Raw genomic sequence first — 19,158 nt, 5'->3', positions numbered from 1 at the left:
CAGGACTAAGTCCTAAACCTAGATCTCTTGATGACAAAGCCCACATTCTACAGTTGACCCCTGAACAACATGTGGGTTAGGGGTATCAATCCCTGTGCAGTCAAAAATCTATGTATAATTTTTGACTCCCCCCAAAACTTAACTACTAATAACCTATTGTTGACTGGAAGCCTTACCAATAACATAAACAGTGGATTAACACATATTTTATTCTGTATGTATTATATACTACATTCACACAATGAAGCAAGGTTAAGAAAATGTTATTAAGAAAATAAGGAAGAAAAATATATATTTATGGTGCTTTACTCTATATTTTAGAAATCCATGCATAAGTGTACCCATGCAGTTCAAAACTCTGTTCAAGAGTCAATTGTACTTTCTTTGGCACTGCCTCCTTAACCTCAGCCAAGCTCTGCTAGTTATTCCTACTGCTCTTATTAATTCTAAGACATACACTCTGATTTTTTTAAAGTCTCCCCAAACAAGGAAATTCCTTAACTTTTATTTCTAGCACTATCAAAATTTTTCCCCAAATGTTTTTGTTAAAATCCTTTCTTCTCTTAAAAACATCTTCTATGACATGTGATAATATCTTTCACCTATCAAAGTACATTGTCTTCTTGGCCCCAATTTCATTAAATAGAATTTCAAATCTTTCTCCAAAATTTTCCACTAACGTGTCAAAAGGGTGATTTGTTAAGTGACGCTATTCACTTCCAAAAATATTGCACACAAGGAACCTTTTAAGTACAAAAACAATATAACAGAAATACTCATAGATCCTATTATAACATTTTGTATATTTCATACAAATAAAAATATTTCTTACCTGAATTTTTCCATGGAGAATTAATGAATATGAGATACAATTCCCTCAGGTTAATGATAAGCTGGTGTTAGTAATTTCATTTGGTGGACTTTTTAAAAATTTCCTTCTTTAAGTATTAAAAATATAAACTGTCCTTTAGGTTAGAATGGAGATCAATTTATTAGGTTCATAAGACAGGAGAAAGGAATTATAAACTGAAAGGGAAAAGTTTAATGTAATAACTGAAATAAAATTAACTGACATAATTATGAACAGAATAAGCAGATCTCTAAAAAATATAGTTTTCCCCGAAATAGGCAACTCAAAAACACAACTAATATTAAGTTTTATTGATAGCTTTGTAAAGTTATTATTTAGAAGTTATGCCTTTCAAGACATAGGTTAGCCAAAATTATTTCAAGAAATATGTTCATCTAACCTTTGAGCTGGCACCTTATCCTGGCTATTCTCTGCCTTAAGACGTAGAAAGCTGCAAAACAAATGTCCAAAAAAAGAAATTCCAGATCTTTTCTCTGTAAGGAGGCTGGACTTGGGTATTTAGCAACTTGTTACATTCCCGGAGACTTACACATATTCAACGCTCAGTGTTTTTCTGAAACAAAAAAAAAATCTAGGACATGTTTAAAATAGTAATATTTTAGTCACCATTTTGTCATTCAAAAACATTTTGTAACAAAAATATTAACCAATAATTGAAGTTGTGCTATTCTTTCATAGTCCAAATTCTAAATTAGAGTATTTCAGACCTCTTGTGGCACTGTACCTTCCAATCCAATTTTTCATTTTCAGAATATTAATTTTGGTTCCAAGAGACAGTATCCTTTTATTTAAATGTGTTGGACAAAATATCTGAAAAAAATTAAAACTTTTGATCAATTAGTAATGAAGGCTGGTAGTTTTTTAATTGGTAGATCTTTACTTACCTGTTTCTTACATACTTTGTATCCCCTTTTCTCTCCAACTCTGGGGAGGAAATATTAAGGTTTGTTTTTTCTTTCCTTCCACAGCATTTTCTTCTTGCATGGCTGCTTTGGTTGTCAATAGCAACAAGAATTACCGTGAAAGCTCAGCCATTTCACTTGAAGATACATAAATAACCCAGTTTAATGAAAGTAAATGGAAGAAACTTGAAACAATACTAATAATGGTTAGGGCTTGACCACCCTAGATGTCCTAGAGGTAAGGGAAGAGATGATTTATTACTTCTTGTGAATTACTACCTTCCCTCTTTAAAGCATAAAATATTCACTTTTTATTTGTGCGTTTACTTGCATAAATTAAGATTAGGTGAATGGAGCCTTCTCTGGGGTAATAGCAGAAGAGAAATATTCCAAGACCAAATTGATTCAGTTAAAGTAATAATTTAACTATTGATCCAGAATGATTGTTCTGTATTTTTAAAGGCACACATATTGATATATATACACACATCATTATCTACTTGGTAGAAATGTTTTTCACGTTGGTTAAGTTCATAACAATTAGCATTTTGTATTTATTGTTACGGATGTTGTTACTTTAAAAGAACTCACCATATCTTGATGTTGACACATTTCTTAAAATAGAATAATGAAATATATCAGGTACAATCTTAGCAAAAAGCTGAAAATAAATCAAAGCATAAATTGCAAATTACATTCTGGATCACATAATAAGGAAAATTGCTTAAGGTTATGGTTATGTATTAAAAGGGAAATATATAAAAGGATACCGTTTCTTTAAGACTCTTTAATTGCCAATTTTTAATAATCTAATTTATCAAGAAAAATATATTAAATGATTTTAAGTAAAGGTAAATAATAAAGAATAGCAAACATCATTATTTTCTAATGAGTTATATTAGTACTAAGCAGCCAAACAGTTCTGTATAGTTTATTTTTGTCTTATAATATCTTAAAGTTGGGTCACATTTCTCTTACTTAATATAAATCAGCCTTGACACACATAGATTTAGTATATTTTATGTTATCAATATGTATATCCATTTAATAAGATTTCTAGCATGAAATTTTAGCCCGAGTCTTCTATTTTTAAATTTGCATTTAAAACTATACAAAACTGCATTTTAAATCCAAGTAATGTTAAACCCAGAATAGATTATTTCCAGGAAGTTTCTGGGGCCTATTCTCTATTGATGCATAAGGAAATTTTCACAGGCAACCATCACCACAATTTTTGTGAAAGCTGCCAAAAATAAATGCCCTACATGTATTTTTTGTGGTATAAACTGTGAGAATCATTAAAATAGGATTCATTAGTAGCAGGTAATATAGAAAAAATCTGTCCCATCTTATCCTGATAATCTGTTTCTCACAGCCACTATAAAACAGCCATAGTAGTACATACATGCAATATTGAAGCAAAGCCACTCATAGTTTAGGAGTCTAGAACTCTCTTCTGAGACTTGCCCAAGAACCACTGCCTCAGTTCATCTGAATGCTGATACTATGCACTTTGCTGAGGGTTGTCAGTGACATCAGCATGGTTAAAAATAATAAGCACTCTGATGATTTAATGAAATTGTGACTAATATCTATAGAAACAACTATTTGGAGATTAGTTTTTCTAGCCTGCAAAACACAGGCTTACAGATTTGAAGTCAATCCTGGGTTTTGGAAATTTAAAAAAATGAGGGATAAGAAAATCTTAAGGAACTGGGCCCAGCTATTATCCAAAGGTATGCCTATCTTCTAGTATACAATTTACTGTAAATTTAATTATAAAATGCCCAAATGTTAGGCCAAGTATAACCTTTGAAAAGGGAATAATGAAATGTCCCAGACTAAGGAGACAGATAAAATTGCCACATGACCCTGATAGGAGTCACACAGCCTCTTAAGAAAAGAGCACAGCATGACATATGCACATTTTCACAAGTGACAAATGTCAGGTACATGCATGAAAGGGAAAAGTCCTACCTGACACTGTCCTTCTACCACTCAACTCTCATCTGTAGCTAGAAAAAGTAACTAAAAATTTCCCACACCCCAATCTTAAATTTCACACTGTACTTCTCACTGTCAAAAAAGTTCATATTAGCCTGGCAATCTCTGTTCATAGACAACTATCCAACACTGGACATTTAAGACACCAACATTCAGGACAACATATCCCATGAATAGCATCTTAAGTAATTTGGATGATCCCAACTTTCAAACCACTACTTATAGGTAAGTATTCAAGCTACAGAACTCATCAGATTAGAGAACAGAACATTTAACATATCTACAAATCATTTCTTTATAATTTTTCCCTAATCTCTCCAATAGTTTTAAAAAAAAAAAAAAAAGCACAACTCTGCCATAGTTGGGAAACGAAACTATATAAGAGAATACCTATTCGTGGCCATATATAGATACCAAGATATGATGAATCTCTTAATTCATCAATGATTTTAAAACTCAATCCAAAAATAAATAAAACTCAATCCAAGAGGCAAAGGACTTTGAAACCACCATTATCTATGTGAAACACCATGAAATATTTATGTAATCATATGAACATGAGACAATTTATCCAGTAGAAAGAAACTATTACCACAGTAAGTGTATAATGATATAAAATCAACTCTAAATATACATGAATGTTAAAAAAAAAAAATACAGCTAAGTCTGAGCGGCCATTTGTGTTTTTCTATTTGCTGTTTTCTGGCATGCAAACATTTGGCAGGTAATTACTGAGTACCTACATATTTTAACCCTGAAATAAAATAGAAGGTATCAAAGGCTTTAGAAAAATATTTTGGAAATGTTGGGAAATATCAGGAAGGGAGACAGAACATAAAGACTCCTAATGAACTAGGGGTGGTGGAAGGGGAGGAGGGCGGGTGTTGGAGGGGAATGGGTGACGGGCACTGAGGTGGACACTTGACGGGATGAGCACCGGGTGTTTTTCTGTATGTTGGTAAATTGAACACCAATAAAAATTAATTAAAAAAAAAAGAAAAATATTTTGGGTGGCAGGAAGCTTATATTTGGGTAGTTTATCTGTGGAATTAGTTTCTGTAAATGTTGCAACATATACCTTTGACCATTTAGAGATCTCTCCTAGAAACTGAGTTTGAGAACCCTAATGGATGAAAATAAGGTGAAAGATTTTTGAAAAGCAGCAATGCTTTTGTCAAAGAAGAATAAATTTGGAAATTCCAAATTGTTTCTTCCTTTGCGTACATTAGTACAAATTTAAACCATGATGACATATTTTGTAAAATTTCACCATAAATCACTAATATCTATGAAAGGCAACCCTAACCTTATGATCTGATGATGTTATAATAGGAAAACATGTCAGTTCCGGAGGATTTACATCATTAATCTACAGAATTTACATCATTAATCTACAAATGAAGTGTTCAGTTTTAGAATTTAAGTGACTCTAGATTATCCACATGCAAATAACTGATGGCAAATCTTTAGTCTCAAACTGGCTCTCCCCTGATGTCTGGTACATACCAAGGATGTCTCTCCAGTCTTTAGTTAAATGTATGGCAGAAAATGAGGGTTTCTAATAAAGTATAACTAGAAAAAAATGTTTTGTTTCCTCCAAAATCAAATACTATATCCTAAAGCTAAGAAACTATTTTGTCTATTCATATCTTTTCCCTTCCATAATAAGAATAACAAGTTCACTTAGATTAAGGGAAAACTACAATTGTTGAGAGAATCTATGAAAGAACATGGAGTGAACACATAGATATGTCACTATTTTACCACATATAACAGAACTTTATCCTATCTAGGCTTTAATGTATTTCTTTATGCTGGCTTTATTGGTCATTATTCTATTATGACCATAATTGTCTCTTTAATTATGCACTACTATTAATTAAGTGATGAAATTAGAAAACTGAAAAGCTTTAGGGCATTAAAATGGAAAATTTCTTTAATCTGACATTATTTAACTGAACTCTATACTTTGTAACAAATCAATTTTTAGGAAATGGTTGTACATTTTGAAACTAATTTGGCCTGGCAGGTTCCCAAGGATGTACTGTCAATCACATTAGGGCTATGCTACTAGTATTTTTCTTCCGTTGTAGTAACTGATATCACTTCGAAATTTCTCAAGCCAAATTACTTTCGCTGCATTCTATGTTCTTTGAGAACTGATCATTTATTTGTTCCCATGAAAAAAAAATATTGCTTGGCTCTAGCAATATAAATTCTTTAACTCCCTCCTAGGTTGTTGACAGAGGGTAACAATTCTTGGACAGGTTAGATTCTTGGTTGGTACTAATCTCTGAGGAAAGGTATTCAAAACCCCTTTCTCTGTCTGCTTCTCCCAAGAAGTGCAGTACTTAGTGGACTGGTGCCCTCTCAAGACACACACTGAGCTATCTTTCTTTGAGAGAGAGATTCTCTGAAGATAGAGTGTATCAGGGTTTTAGGTTCCATCGTCCCTGGGGCTTCAGGACTGCAGAACAATCAGTGGTTCCTCACACCCCAGTGAAAAGGAGTTAAAACTGAGTCTGTTTAGGAACATGAAGAGTACTTACCACAGACTCTGCTTTGAGTCTGTTCAGGTATAAGTGGCTTAAAGCAGCCCTTCATGAGACCCAGGGGAACTAGGATAACAAGAAGGGTCATTTGAGCTCCTTTGCAGATCTTTATCTTTGGAGAAATGAGCACTGGTCAAGGAGTTTGTCTTTCCTGTGTTCACTGGCCCTATTTCATGTAACAGCTCGAGAAGGGTAAGTGATGCCTGGAAGCAAAGCTTGTGCCTCATCTCTTATCCCAAGCCATAATTTGCTTAGAAATGAATAAAACCATAGCAAAATGGTGATAAGCTTTTATACTGATATCCAATGACTACAAAAGTAATTCATATAAAATTGATATAAAAATTTTCCCACTGATTTATATGCAGAACTTCTTTATACTGGATCATAGGAGATATCTATCTACACTCCATTCACAATGTCTCTGGATACCAACTCTACCAACTGTTTACTGATCTTTAAAATACACAGGAAAGAAGGGGGGGGGAAGGGAGGGAAGGAGGGAAGAGGGAGGGTATGGATTAGATTTTAATAATACAGCAAACTTCAAAATGTTGTTAGAGATCTAACTTAAAACTGTCTTTTCCAACCTGGAATTTTCCATAAAGCCCTAGAGAGTTCATGAATCACAGCTATTCTGGGCTGGATTGAGCCGAGATCTTAGAAAGCTAAGTATGTAGAAAATGCTTCTTAAACTTTCCATGAACTGCACTTTTAGAGTAGGGGCTTGATCTTAGTTCAGAGCATCTTCTATGAGATAGCTTTGTAAAACCACCACCGGCTTCATGACAGAAATGTTGCTCTGTGTGGCCCCTTCCACTCTATCATTCACCCCCACTCTGAGAAGGACCACATGAAAGTCTTCTTCTAGAACTACATGAGGGAAAAGCCATAATTTCCCCTAAATAACTGGTCTGGTTTCCCCTAACAAATATCATGAATTATATGAGCAATAACACTTTTCTTTTTCCTTCGGCTACCAGAAGCTAACACCCAAATTATAATGAACATTTAAGATCCTAGGCTTTACATATATCTACATGTTAAGAACTCTCCTCCCGACATCTTCCCTTTTATTTTACCCTTTTTTTTCCTCCCCCAGCCCTGGTTATTTCTGTTTTCCTATTTTATTGCATGCATTCCTAGAAGTCACTTCATATACTTCCCCAAACACCAAACAAGGTAGACCACAAACATAGAAATGAAGAAACCAATTCTATTTATCTTTTAAACTTCTCTTCTAAGGAATCAAAAATAAAAAGTGGCTGAATAGGAGGTTTCCACTATGTAATATCCATGATTTAAACTCCTTTAAGTTATATATTTTATAGAAGATAATTTATAAAAATAGAGTTCTTCCATTACTGTACTTACATAAATATAAGATGTCCCTAACTCTCCCATATCTAAATGTATTTAACAGTGATGATAAATATTCAAAGATATTTGACTGTGGCACATTTCATAAAACCAAAATATTGAAAATCACCTAAATGTGCATAAACAGGGATTTTTAAGTTAGGTATATCCACATAATGATATACTATACAGCCACTTAAAAGAATGAGTCAAGTTTACATAAACTAATAAGGACTGGTTTCCAAAATGTAATATATGAAAAAGGAAGATACAGAGTAGTTCTTATTTTATGCTATCAATTTATAAACAAGAATGATTTTGCAAATGCTTACAAATCTCTGCAAAGATCAACAGGAAACAGTTCCTGGGGATTGGAACTAGGTGTCATGAAAACAGGGAAGTTAGACTTACCTTCACTACCTCCTCTCGCTCTTCAAGTCTTTCAATTTTTCATTTAGGCATCCACTTATTTGTTTTAAATGAAATGATTTTAATATACAGTTAAGACAAAGATTAGAATAATGGATAAGTTATGCCTCTACGGTTTTAAAGTCACTTTTTAAAAAGTATTTTGACACAATATTTTAGTATTTTCTGAAAATCTTTTTATCATGACATGTCTCCCAAAAAACTTTATTCAGAAATCAAAATTCTACATAATCCTAATAATAAAAAAGAAAATCCTCTATACATAGTGATAAAAATTATGACTGGCCTATAAATAAAAGATCAATGAATTAAGCAACTCCTAGAGAATGTGTAAATCTTTCTTACAAGTAAAAACGACCTCACATCCATAAAAAATACACAACTGATAATAGGCAGGATGCCTGGCAGAAATCCTGGCAAATGGACAAACCGCATTCCGTCCTCCTAATATCAGCCAGTTACCTCTGGTCCAAGAGGAAACAGATGAAAAAGTGGGTCAAAGGTCCACTGACCTACCAGAAGGGGTTGGAGGGGGAAGAGTAGGGATCAGAGTATCCTAGAATTAAGCAACAGATCAGATCTGGGTGTGGAATTGGCAGACCTTTACATCAGCACTGCAATCCAGTATTTTCCATTACTACTTACTACCAAGTAAAAAACCATTGGCCAGTTGATCAAAACTACAAATGTATTAGCCATTTGACCACACATAAAAAGTTATCTTGCAGAAATACTAGATTTTCCAGGTTACTTATTTTAGAATTGTTTGTATTAGTAAAGGATAATGAACATAAATGTCCATCAGTAAGAAGTTAATTAATAAATTATAGTATAGCCATGCAATGGAATACTACAACAAAAATGCCCATCAATAAGAAGCTAATTAATAAATTACAGTACAGCCATGCAATGGAATACTACAAATCCATAAGAAAAAGTAAGCAGGCTCTTCATGTACTGATGATAAAGCTTTCCAAGATACATTGTTAAAGAAAAGAAGTAAGGTACAGAACAATGTATACACTATGCCTTTCATTTGTATAAAAGAGATGGGGGTAGAGAAGACCTAGAAATTTGCCCATTAGTATGTAAAATCTTCCTGAAAGGTACACAGAAAGCTGATAATATTCATTGCTCTGAGGAGGATTATTTGAATAAATGCATTTTCTCTTACAAAGTGAATATTTTAAAAGGATTGATGGGAAAAAATTTTAAACCTGCATCAAATTGTTGGGGAAGGGGTGAAAATATCTGTGCGGTGGGAAGGAGGTGGGAGTAATGAGGATTAGGCCATCAGAACCCTCCTCTCATTCCCTTTCATCTCCCACATGAAGACCCAACCCCGGTGATGAATATCTTCCATTACTCACTGGGGGATGCTGCATGGAATCACTCAACATCACTGGACTATCACTTTAAAAGCAAGCAGTTGAATTCAATAGACTCAAAATGCATATAACATGAATTCTACAGATAAAAAGTACCCTTCAAAAATGCTATTACACTTGCTCTAACAGGGAGTAAGGGAGGAAAAACATACTATGTTTTTCAAAGCTTATCTGAAAGTTTTCAGATAGAAAAACAGAGCTGCCTCTGGGCCATAAGTGCCTCCATGGTACCAGTGTGTACAGGCAGGTGCACTCTGCAGCAGCACATCCCTGCAGCCAGTATCTGAAGGCCTATATAGCAGCTGACCTTGCAGTGACTAGAGCGTTTCCCTTTAAGTGACCTGACCTCCCAGCTTGGGAAGTACTAACATTTCTAATCCATAAAGGTTAAAACCTTCCCAGATTAACTTTATGAGGGGATTATAGAAAATCAGTAAATCTTAAAACTATTATATGAAGATCAGTTCTAAGGGGAGAAAAGAATAAAGAACCAAGTACTTTCTGTGAAACTTAACTTTCAAGACTACATATCCTCAAACACTACCTGTTTGAAAAGGTCAAACTTCTTCAGATACTGATTTTAGTTTGGAATCTGCATTCCAAGACCACTTGAAGTTACCCAAAGTACACGGTGTTCTTAAATAACCTTTTCACGAAAAGTGGTAGTTGAAGAATCTTTTTTTTAGTTTTTTTATTTATTCATAGAGACAGAGAAGCAGAGACATAGGCAGAGGGAGAAGCAGGCTCCCTGCAGCGAGCCAATGTGGGACTTGATCTCAGGACCCCAGGATCACACCCTGAGCCCAAGGCAGACACTCAACTGCTGAGCCACCCAGGAGTCCCAGTAGTTGAAGAGTCTTAATCAAAAACTACACTTCCTGAGGACTTGGAGATGCAGGATTAGTGCTAAAAGTAGTTATGGGATTGTCTACTGCTTTGCTTTTATTCTTACCAAAAAAAAAAAAAACAGAACCAGAATCTGCATTCCAACCCCCCAAAACAGAGAAGGAAGCTAACAACATTAAGACAGTCAAGTGGGCTCAGCTCCATCAAGGTGGCCCCAAAATCTGAGGGCCATCTTCAACATGGCTCTGGCCGAAAAGCCCACCTGAGACTCCCAGGTGTTCTTGGGGTAGGTGTGACTATGACTATAAAGAAGGTTTAATTATAAAATGCTAATGCACATTCAATGGAGATCACCATTGCTGTTGGCTAAAAACAGGAAGGCACTTACTAGGAATAACTTTTCTGTGGGGGAACACTATATGTGGTCTTCAAAGCCAATTCCAGTATTTCTCATTTATTCTTGATAATTTTAAACACAAGTGTTTGGGGCGCCTGAGTGGCTCAGGGGTTGAGCATTTGCCTTTTGCTCACATCATGAACCCAGGTCTGGGATGGAGTCTCCCATCAGACTCTGTGGGAGCCTACTTCTCCCTCTGCCTATGTCTCTGCCTCCCTCTGTGTCTCTCATTAATGAATAAATAAAATCTTTTTTAAAAACTTAAAAAATAAAGACAAATGTTCAAAATCTAAATAAAGAAAGGTGTAAACTACATAATTTTGTGACTAGGGACAAGAAACCAGTATAGGGAGCAAAATTTAGTAAGTTATGTTCCATGTTGAAGATTAAGTTTCTAAACCCAGATAAAAGTAATGAGTGAAACATGACATTTAAATGTTTTGTTTACAAAATCAAAATCTCTACTTTGTTAGTTTAACTAATAACCTTTTCATTTGAAATACAGAAATTTAAGAATTTGCTCTTCAATTTTCAAGGGTACACAATCCTGAGCCAGTAATATATATTATCCAGCAAAATTATTTAGCAACTCCAAGATAGTTTCAGAATACATTTCTCCGTTCCTCTGTTGCACTAACCTATACATTTATTTAATGCTGATAAGAATTTAAAAGTCTCACTTTCCATGACAATCGTACAGTTGTAGCCTTTAACTTCAGGGAGGAGGAAATGAGGTTTAGAACTAATAAAGCAAAGTCAAACTCTAGGTTTTACGTCTTTCCAAAATTTTCAGAAAAATATATCAGAACATCTGCATTTGCCTGGTTTTAAGGAAAAATGATACAAAACCACTCTAATTCACATAATTTCCTTCAGAAACCACAAATTTCTCAGTGACAGCCAAAGAACTCAGAAACTAAATAGCTTTGTTGAAACCTGGAACTTGTTGTATTTTGAATTTTTCTTCACACCTCTAAAAAGTGCTTTCAATGGAAACACTACTGTCATAGGCACATATATAGCCAAATCTGTAAGTAAATAGAAAAACAACCATACAGACATATAATATTTAGATCCTCTATACTCTTTCTACATTAAGGAAGCTCTTTAAATAGCTAACCAGGTATAAAAGTCAGTGACACTCACAGGTCCCAAACTATCTAATGCTTTCAGTTAAGAGCTGGTTCCACACAGCCTACTCATTTTTTTTTTAATAAAATACACAAATCCTGAGAATTTTTTTTTTTACAGAGACCTCCACTTGGTAGGAGAAACTATTAAAATCATTAAAGTGAAATGTACCATTAATATGATGGAAAAGTGAAGGAACAGAATAATTACAGAATAAGAAACAAGTATTTTGTGACAATCAGAGTAATTAAGGTGCTGTGATTCAGAAAATTTCACTTTACCATAAAGAGCCACATTTAAAGATAAAGCCCCAAACAATCAGAAAATCAAGTTCTGAATTCTCAATATGGAGAGATCTGTTTATGAATCAAGAATGGAGGTTGGGGGGGGGGGCGAATAGGTTAAACAGGTGATGGGGATTAAGGACACTTGTGATGAGCACCAGGTGACGTACCTAAGTGTTGAAGCACCATACTGTACACCTGGAACTAATATTATACTGCATGTTTATTAACGGGAATCTAAATAAAAACTTTGAAAAAGAATATAAAACAAAGAATCAAAGGATAGAAAAAAGGCAAGGGGATGACCTCTAAAATAACTATGAAAACACAAGCTGCCTGTTTCTGGAGTAGGTCTTGTTTTCTGCAGCTGGGCAGGAATGTTGGGATAGAATGTCAGGTGGCATGGGCAGGAAGCAGAAGAGCGCTCCTAGGCCTGTCTGGGTAGCATCCTTCCTCCCTCCGTCCCTGAGGGAAAGATAAGCCCAGCTGAAAGTGGCTTTGTGGTAAGACACTGTGACCAGGAGCGGAGGCTGAGCAATACTAGCTCCCTGCAGACTAAACTGGCCTCTCCAGACAAGACCATGTAAAGGGGAGTAGCAAGTGAACATGAAACACAGAATGTTCTACATAAACGTATCTATTTGACTCACAGGAAGAGAGTCAAAAGGTCTCACGTATGGTCAACCAAATGGATTAAACGCCAAAGGGTCACTGCACTGGGCCACGAGGTATGATAAAAAATATGATGAGGGTATGGCCTCCCCCACTTACACATCTTCTAAGGAATACATTGGGAGGTTCTGTGTTTAGGTGGGAATAGTTTCCTTTTGCTTTGCTGTGCTAATTTGAAGGAAAATTCTTAAGTGAATCATTCAGAAAAACAAGAAGCAGGGGACTTTTGCGAAGGAAAGGAGAATGCTCTTCATGGGTAAGAACTCTGAAATTATCTGCCTTTTATCAGAAAGGCAAAAACAATTTTCACATTAAATTTCCCAGAAGCTCTTTGGAATTTTTTTTTCTCTTTGGAATTTTTATAGGTAGTCCATTGCCAGCTCCAAGTGTTAATGAATAGCAGGGCATTTTTCCTTGACAAAAGTTTCAATTTCATAAAAGCTTCCTTTAAAAATTAATCAGTTCTCCTTGGGTCCCAGCAAGCCTCTCTTTCACGTTGTTCTCATTTTGACCTGACCTCTCACCCCTACATTCCTCTACCTGTTTATAGCAAAACAAAGACAGGTGACCTCTGAGCTGACAAGAGACATTTGGACCATCTGAGATTCTGAAAAAACACACACAAGGAAACATCCATCTTTGATCATTTTTACAGCTTTGCCATCTACAACATTAATGGTAAAGATCCACCTGGCTCTTTTTAAAGGCATTTTATTTTATTGTGATATGGAGAACATTAGAACCATTGTTTTTATTTTGGGCAGCAAAATGCAAAACTACATTTATCATGCCTAGAAAACAAAAAATCTGATAGCATGGGTATGTCCCATCCCATCACACTATTTCAAAAGCAGTATTCCCTTAGATTTCTTTTTTTTCTCCCCCTTATATTTCTTTACTTCCATCAAACACATAATAGTATATACTCTGCCAGGAACTGTATTAAAAGTGCTTTATGAATAACTCATTTACACCTCATTCAGGGTCTTACGAGGTATTGTACTATTTATATCCGTTTTAGAGATGAGGGGAAAAAAAGCACATGGAAGCTGAATGACTTGCTCAAGATCACACAGCTAATAAGAGGTAGAAATGAAATTTAAACCCAGGTGGTCTAGCTAGAGTCCATGTGCCTCTCAAACTTTCACCAAATCTAAGTTAACATAAACTGTGATTTGTACATCATCTTATATGTTTTTATAACATTACCATTCCAATAACTGACTTGTATTCTTACAGCTTCCTCAGATTCTCAAGGAATACAAAGAAAGAAAAAGGAAAATACTATCAAATACTATACTTCTCCACTTTACATTCTGTTAGCAGCAAGATGAAAGTACAAAAAAACAATAAAATGGTGTCTCGTATCTGCTGGGAGAGCTACTTTGCTAGGAACTTACTTGGATGCTTAAATTCAGCAATGTCACTGTAACTCTGCAAGGTCTTTTACACTCGTTCAAATTTATAATCACCAAGCTGGTGTATACCAGAGAAAATTTAATGGCATGTAAAAAGAACAGCTCTGAGAGGTTCTTTCTGGGGAACTCCACAGTTGATGAACCTCTCAGAGACAGAGGAGTTTTCTCCTTGGAATTCTTTCAGCACATCTGGCAGCGTGCATATATCCTCCTCCACCCTCTGCCTCTGGAGAAGGTGTTTTCCACTGTGCCGGGGGCACTGTGCCAGAACAGTTCTGTCCTAGGTAGGGCTTGGGTGCTGTGCGCACCCCAAAGCACTTCAACTTGCATTCTGGGAGTGTCCTGCCAATTAAGACAGCAAAGGAGGAAATTATCTCCATTCCTCTGTAAAGAAACTATCCTCTTTTTTTTGGAATGGTGTGTGTGTGTGTTGGGCCAAGAGAAGGGTCCTGTCTTCACCCTCCAACTATCAAAGTCTGATTGCCCTTCAGATTCCACACCTGCAGCCTCCAGCTGTGCAAATACGTCTGACGATGCGATATAACTGCCAGAAGACTATTCAGCCAGGTATCATTCTTCTTTTCGACCATCTTCCCTTAAAAACAAGTTACCAGTAAGGCAAAGCAGCTTTGCCTAGTTCTTCTGTTTACTGGAAACTGCAGTTACCATCTTCTCCCCTTACAAAAAGATGCGACGGCCCAACCATACAAAGTCTGGCCCAGTGGCTTGCAGGTAACAGACAAGCATTAGTCCTTTCACCCTTTCCATCTCCAACCAGGGATGTCAACCTGTGACTATTACTTTCCCTCCTCCGCAAAGTTAAGGGCATATATCATGCAGGTAATTCTCAAAGATGAAAACAGCTGTGGGAACTCCTAGCTTTCCTGAACTTAAATCCACCCAACTGCTCCCACTGTCAGCCCGTATCTAAGGCTGGCTCCACCCTGTCCAGCTCCAGCCTTCTTCATTTCACTTCTCTATTCCTCTAAGCCCCTTCCTCATGAGCAATAAAACATTGGCATGTAAGGAACCCAACTTTGTTCCTATCATCTCACCAGACACCCCAACATAGCACAATGCCCCCAGAAATTCACTTGATCATTTGCGGATCTTTTTGCAGGGGAAGTGGAATACACTTTTGAGGTCCAGATAAAGTGGCGAGGAACAAATTTCTCAAACTTCCATGATGCGGCTCTAATTTCTACCGTTAAAATAATCCATGGAAAAGGTAAAAATCAGTGCTCTGATTTGGTGCTGATTACACGATGTTGATTATTTCTAGAACTTAAAAGCGATCTTTTCTTCAGAGGAGTTATTTGATTATGGTGGGTGGTCCAATTAGAACACACAGAACAGTCAATACAATCTCACTTCAAAAAAAAAAAAAAAAAGGTTTACAAATAGGCGACTTTCCACAACAGGTATGTTAAGGATTTTATTAGTGCTATAAGGTTCCGAATGTGTTTAGTGTAAATACAGTCTAGACTCATCTTACCCCCATCTTAGAGTCTGGAACACAGAAAAGAAAAAGCCTGATGAGAAAACAGGAGCTGGAGATAGTGGGGACAAATGCTACAATAAGCATCATAGGTGGCTCTCTGCATAACAAAGCTTGTACCTTACTACAAGTGACTCACGTTGAAAAAGGGCAGGATAAGGAATCATAGAAAACTTCTATGTCAGAACCACACCACCAAGCCTCGCTTAGTTATGAGCCCACTGGTGTGCAGAGTCAAGCCATGAATGATGGTGGAAAGCCGAACCTCCTAGGGAGCTGAAGTCCCCAGGGATGATACTCACGCTGACACTGTCCCCAGGACCGGCGGGCCCAGCCCCAGCAGCAGTCAATCCTCCCACCATAACGACATAGGCCAATTGATGACACTATTTGCCTGGGCCACCTACCAAACAAAAAGATTCAAAATAAATAAAGACATTTTCGAAGTTAAATATATTTTCCCGTTATTATTTTTAAAAAATTAAATCACACCCAACGATTTTCTTTGCATTTCTTCATGCTTGCAGAAATTTAAATTTAAAACACCTTCAGGAAAATAGTTCTGTGATCTAATTTCAAGTTTCAGAGAGTCACACATAGACACACACATTACACACAGGAGTAGGGGGAAAGGGAAGGGAAGATCCTTTCTTAAATGGAAATAGCAACAGCTAAAACTGAGAATTCTCAAGGCTGACACTCACAGGGTGGTTTCTGAAGCTTGAAATAAAACAGATTCCTCAAAGACCCACACCTGTTACTTGGGGGAAAACCAGTTTTGACTGATTTATCATAAACTGAAAAGTATTAAATACTATGACATGTCAAAGCGGAAAGAAAAAAATTCTGCCTTATGTTTCTGCCTTGGAAAGAGGCAGATGTGGGAAGGGGCAGAAAGATGGGAGCTTCCTCAAAATCAAATGAAACAGACCTCTTTTCAAGATAGGACTCTTTGGCAAAAAAAAATATTCCCAGAAGAAATAAAAGTATTAGAAAAAGAAGTTTAAATAAAACCGAGAACAGTTTACAGTGCGGCTAAATCTCGAGCGTGCTTGTGGTTTGAAAACCTTTTCTGCATCAACAATTCGTATCATCTAATGTAAATAAGGACTAAAAGTATTCAATTTCAGGATGCCAATTTATCGACCAGATTCCACTTTGCACCTTCTTTGGTAAAACCGTTTCTTTGTTCAGATTCACACCTGAGTTTTTACCCGGGAGGCTCAAACTTTTAACTGGCTGTTTTAAAATCAAAGCCACCTTAAAAATCTTCCGCATCATCATGTGATGTATTTCCTATTGCAAATGTGCGTGCCAGAAACGTACAACGTACCCGAATGTGAGCAAAGAAGTGCTCTAGTAAAATAGAATCGCCTCTGGCCGCTACCCACGCTTTCTTAAAAGCTCTCCTGCTCTTTTCAATTCCCAGTTTCTTATCTGCCCTTCTGCACCCCCCCCCCCCCCCGCAAGCCCGAAGTACAAAATAACCCCGAACTTTCTACTTCCTCCCACCAGCGCTCCTCTGGTGCCCCTGGGCTGCCGTTCCCCTCCAGGTACAAGAGCCAATCAATCGTGGAATTGATTTGTTCCAAGATTACAAGGAAAACAGGTGCGGCTGTCTTGGGGGCTGCGCAGGGGGACGCCTGGCCGGGCCGGGGCGGGGCGGGGGCGTCTCTGGGAGAGGGGAAGCCTGAGAGCCAGGGGACCCGGCTGAACACCTCCCCCGGTGGCGCAGCGGTTTGGCGCCGCCTTCAGCCCAGGGCGTGATCCTGGGGTCCCGGGATCGGCTCCCGCGTCGGGCTCCCTGCATGGAGCCGGCTCCCTCTGCCCCTCTTTCTCTGGGTCTCTAATAAATAAATAAAATCTTAAAAAAAAAAAAAAAAAAAAATCCGCGGGAGCTGCTGGGAGCAGCAGCTCGGGGCGGGCCTGGTCTGGCACCGCGCGCCCGAGCGCATCCCGCGGAGGCAGGAGCAGGAGCGCGGCGCGCCGCGGGGAGGAGCGGCCGAGGGGCGGCGGCGGGGCGGCGGGGCGGCGGCGGGGGGCGCTGGAACCTGTCGGAGCACGCAGCGGCCCGGCTCGCCCGCCCGAGGTCCCGGGGCTGCGCGCGCTCACACACACACACACTCGCAGCGCGGCCCCGTCTCGGCCCCGTCCTCGCGGGGCGCCGCGGCTTCCTCGCCGCCGCCCTTTGTGGGGACGCCCCGACGGCCCCAGCTGCGACCCGGCCCGGCCCCCGGAGCCTCCCCGCCGCCCGCGGAGCCGTCCACGCCTCGCGCCCGAGCTCCGTGGCCGGGGCCGCCCTGCGCATCACCTCGGCGCATCGCCCGCCCCGCCCCCTCCTCCGCGCGCCCCAGTTCCCGAGCCGGAGCCGCGGGGTGGGCTCGGGGACTCGCGGCGGGGTCGGGGGCGCCCCCTCCGCAGCCCCGGGCGGCCCCTGCTCGCGAGCGCGGTTCGACGGACGCGCAAGCCGGCGGGGAGGGGGCCCGCGGCCCAGCTCACCTCACGTCGAACTCGGCGGCCGCCTGCAGGTAGAGCGAGGAGCCGAGCAGCAGCGCCAGGAGGAAACCCATGCCGGGCGCGGGCGGGGCGGGGCGGTGCGGTGCGGTGCGGTGCGGGTGCGGGTCCCCGGGCTCCCCGCCGCGCCTGCAGCCGCTGTCGGAGGGGAACCGCGCGGCGAGCGCGCAGCCCGAGCAGGTCTGCGGCGCGGCGCCGGGGGCCCCTCTGGCGCCCTCCCCTCGAGGGGAGGTGCTGCGGGGAGGGGCGCGCGTGCGCCGGCCCGGCCGCGCTCCAGGCCGCCCGGGCCGGGGTTGAGCGCGCTCCCCGGCGGAGAGCTCGGGCCGGGGCGCCGAGGGCGGCGGGCGCCAGGCTGCGAGCGCGGCTGCAAGCCCGGCCCGGCTGAGCGAGCCGCGGAGGGAGGGGACCCGGGGCGTAGGTGCGCGCCCCGCGGGTTCCGCCCGAACAGGTGGTGACGGCAGCGGGAGCCGGAGCTGCCCCGGGGGGCGGGGGGGGGGGAGCCCGGGCCGGGAGACGCTTCTGGGGCTGGAGCTGAGCAGCGTCCGCCTTGGGTGAAACCGCAGCACGACTGCGCGACTTGGACAAATTAGCAAAGGCGAGCTCCGGGAGTTTGCTTCTCCCGCAGAGTTGGCAAAGGCAGATTTTTTTTTTTTTTTGTAACCACCGAAAGAAACGTTTGGCTCTCCAGCGGAGTTTTGCAGAAGAAACGTGCAGACTGTCTGTCCCTGCCAGCGCAACTTCGAGCACTTTAGCAGCATAGGAATGCCTGCCCCTCCGGGGGCACGTGCAGGCCAGCCAGGGCGGGCTGTTACTACTTAGCAATCTGTGGTGTCTGGTCTTGGGGAGATCCTTCAGAAACCATTTTATTTTATTTTATTTTATTTTATTTTATT

At 39.8% G+C, this 19,158-nt stretch overlaps 1 protein-coding gene across 4 annotated transcripts in view; it reads right to left on the bottom strand.

The window, feature by feature from the left end:
* Nucleotides 1-18,742, bottom strand: part of NPNT (nephronectin) — a 76,417-nt gene extending 57,675 nt beyond the window's left edge. The window contains exons 1-3 of one of the 4 annotated variants that reach the window (XM_041758679.1): nt 18,251-18,742; nt 16,054-16,154; nt 1,251-1,301 (exon numbers count right to left, since the gene is read on the bottom strand). In XM_041758679.1, coding sequence (XP_041614613.1) covers nt 1,251-1,301; nt 16,054-16,154; nt 18,251-18,321 — 223 coding nt within the window. In that variant the 5' untranslated portion in view covers nt 18,322-18,742. The remainder of the gene's footprint in view (nt 1-1,250; nt 1,302-16,053; nt 16,155-18,250) is intronic. The other 3 variants (XM_041758681.1, XM_041758680.1, XM_041758682.1) reach the window with 3 other exon arrangements.
* Between the last annotated feature and the right edge of the window lie 416 nt (nt 18,743-19,158).

This window comes from Vulpes lagopus, chromosome 6 (genome assembly GCF_018345385.1).
Source record: "Vulpes lagopus strain Blue_001 chromosome 6, ASM1834538v1, whole genome shotgun sequence".
Classification (NCBI taxonomy): Eukaryota; Metazoa; Chordata; class Mammalia; order Carnivora; family Canidae; genus Vulpes; species Vulpes lagopus.
Note: the sequence above shows the minus strand (reverse complement) of the source record. Positions and strands in the feature narration are given on the sequence as shown.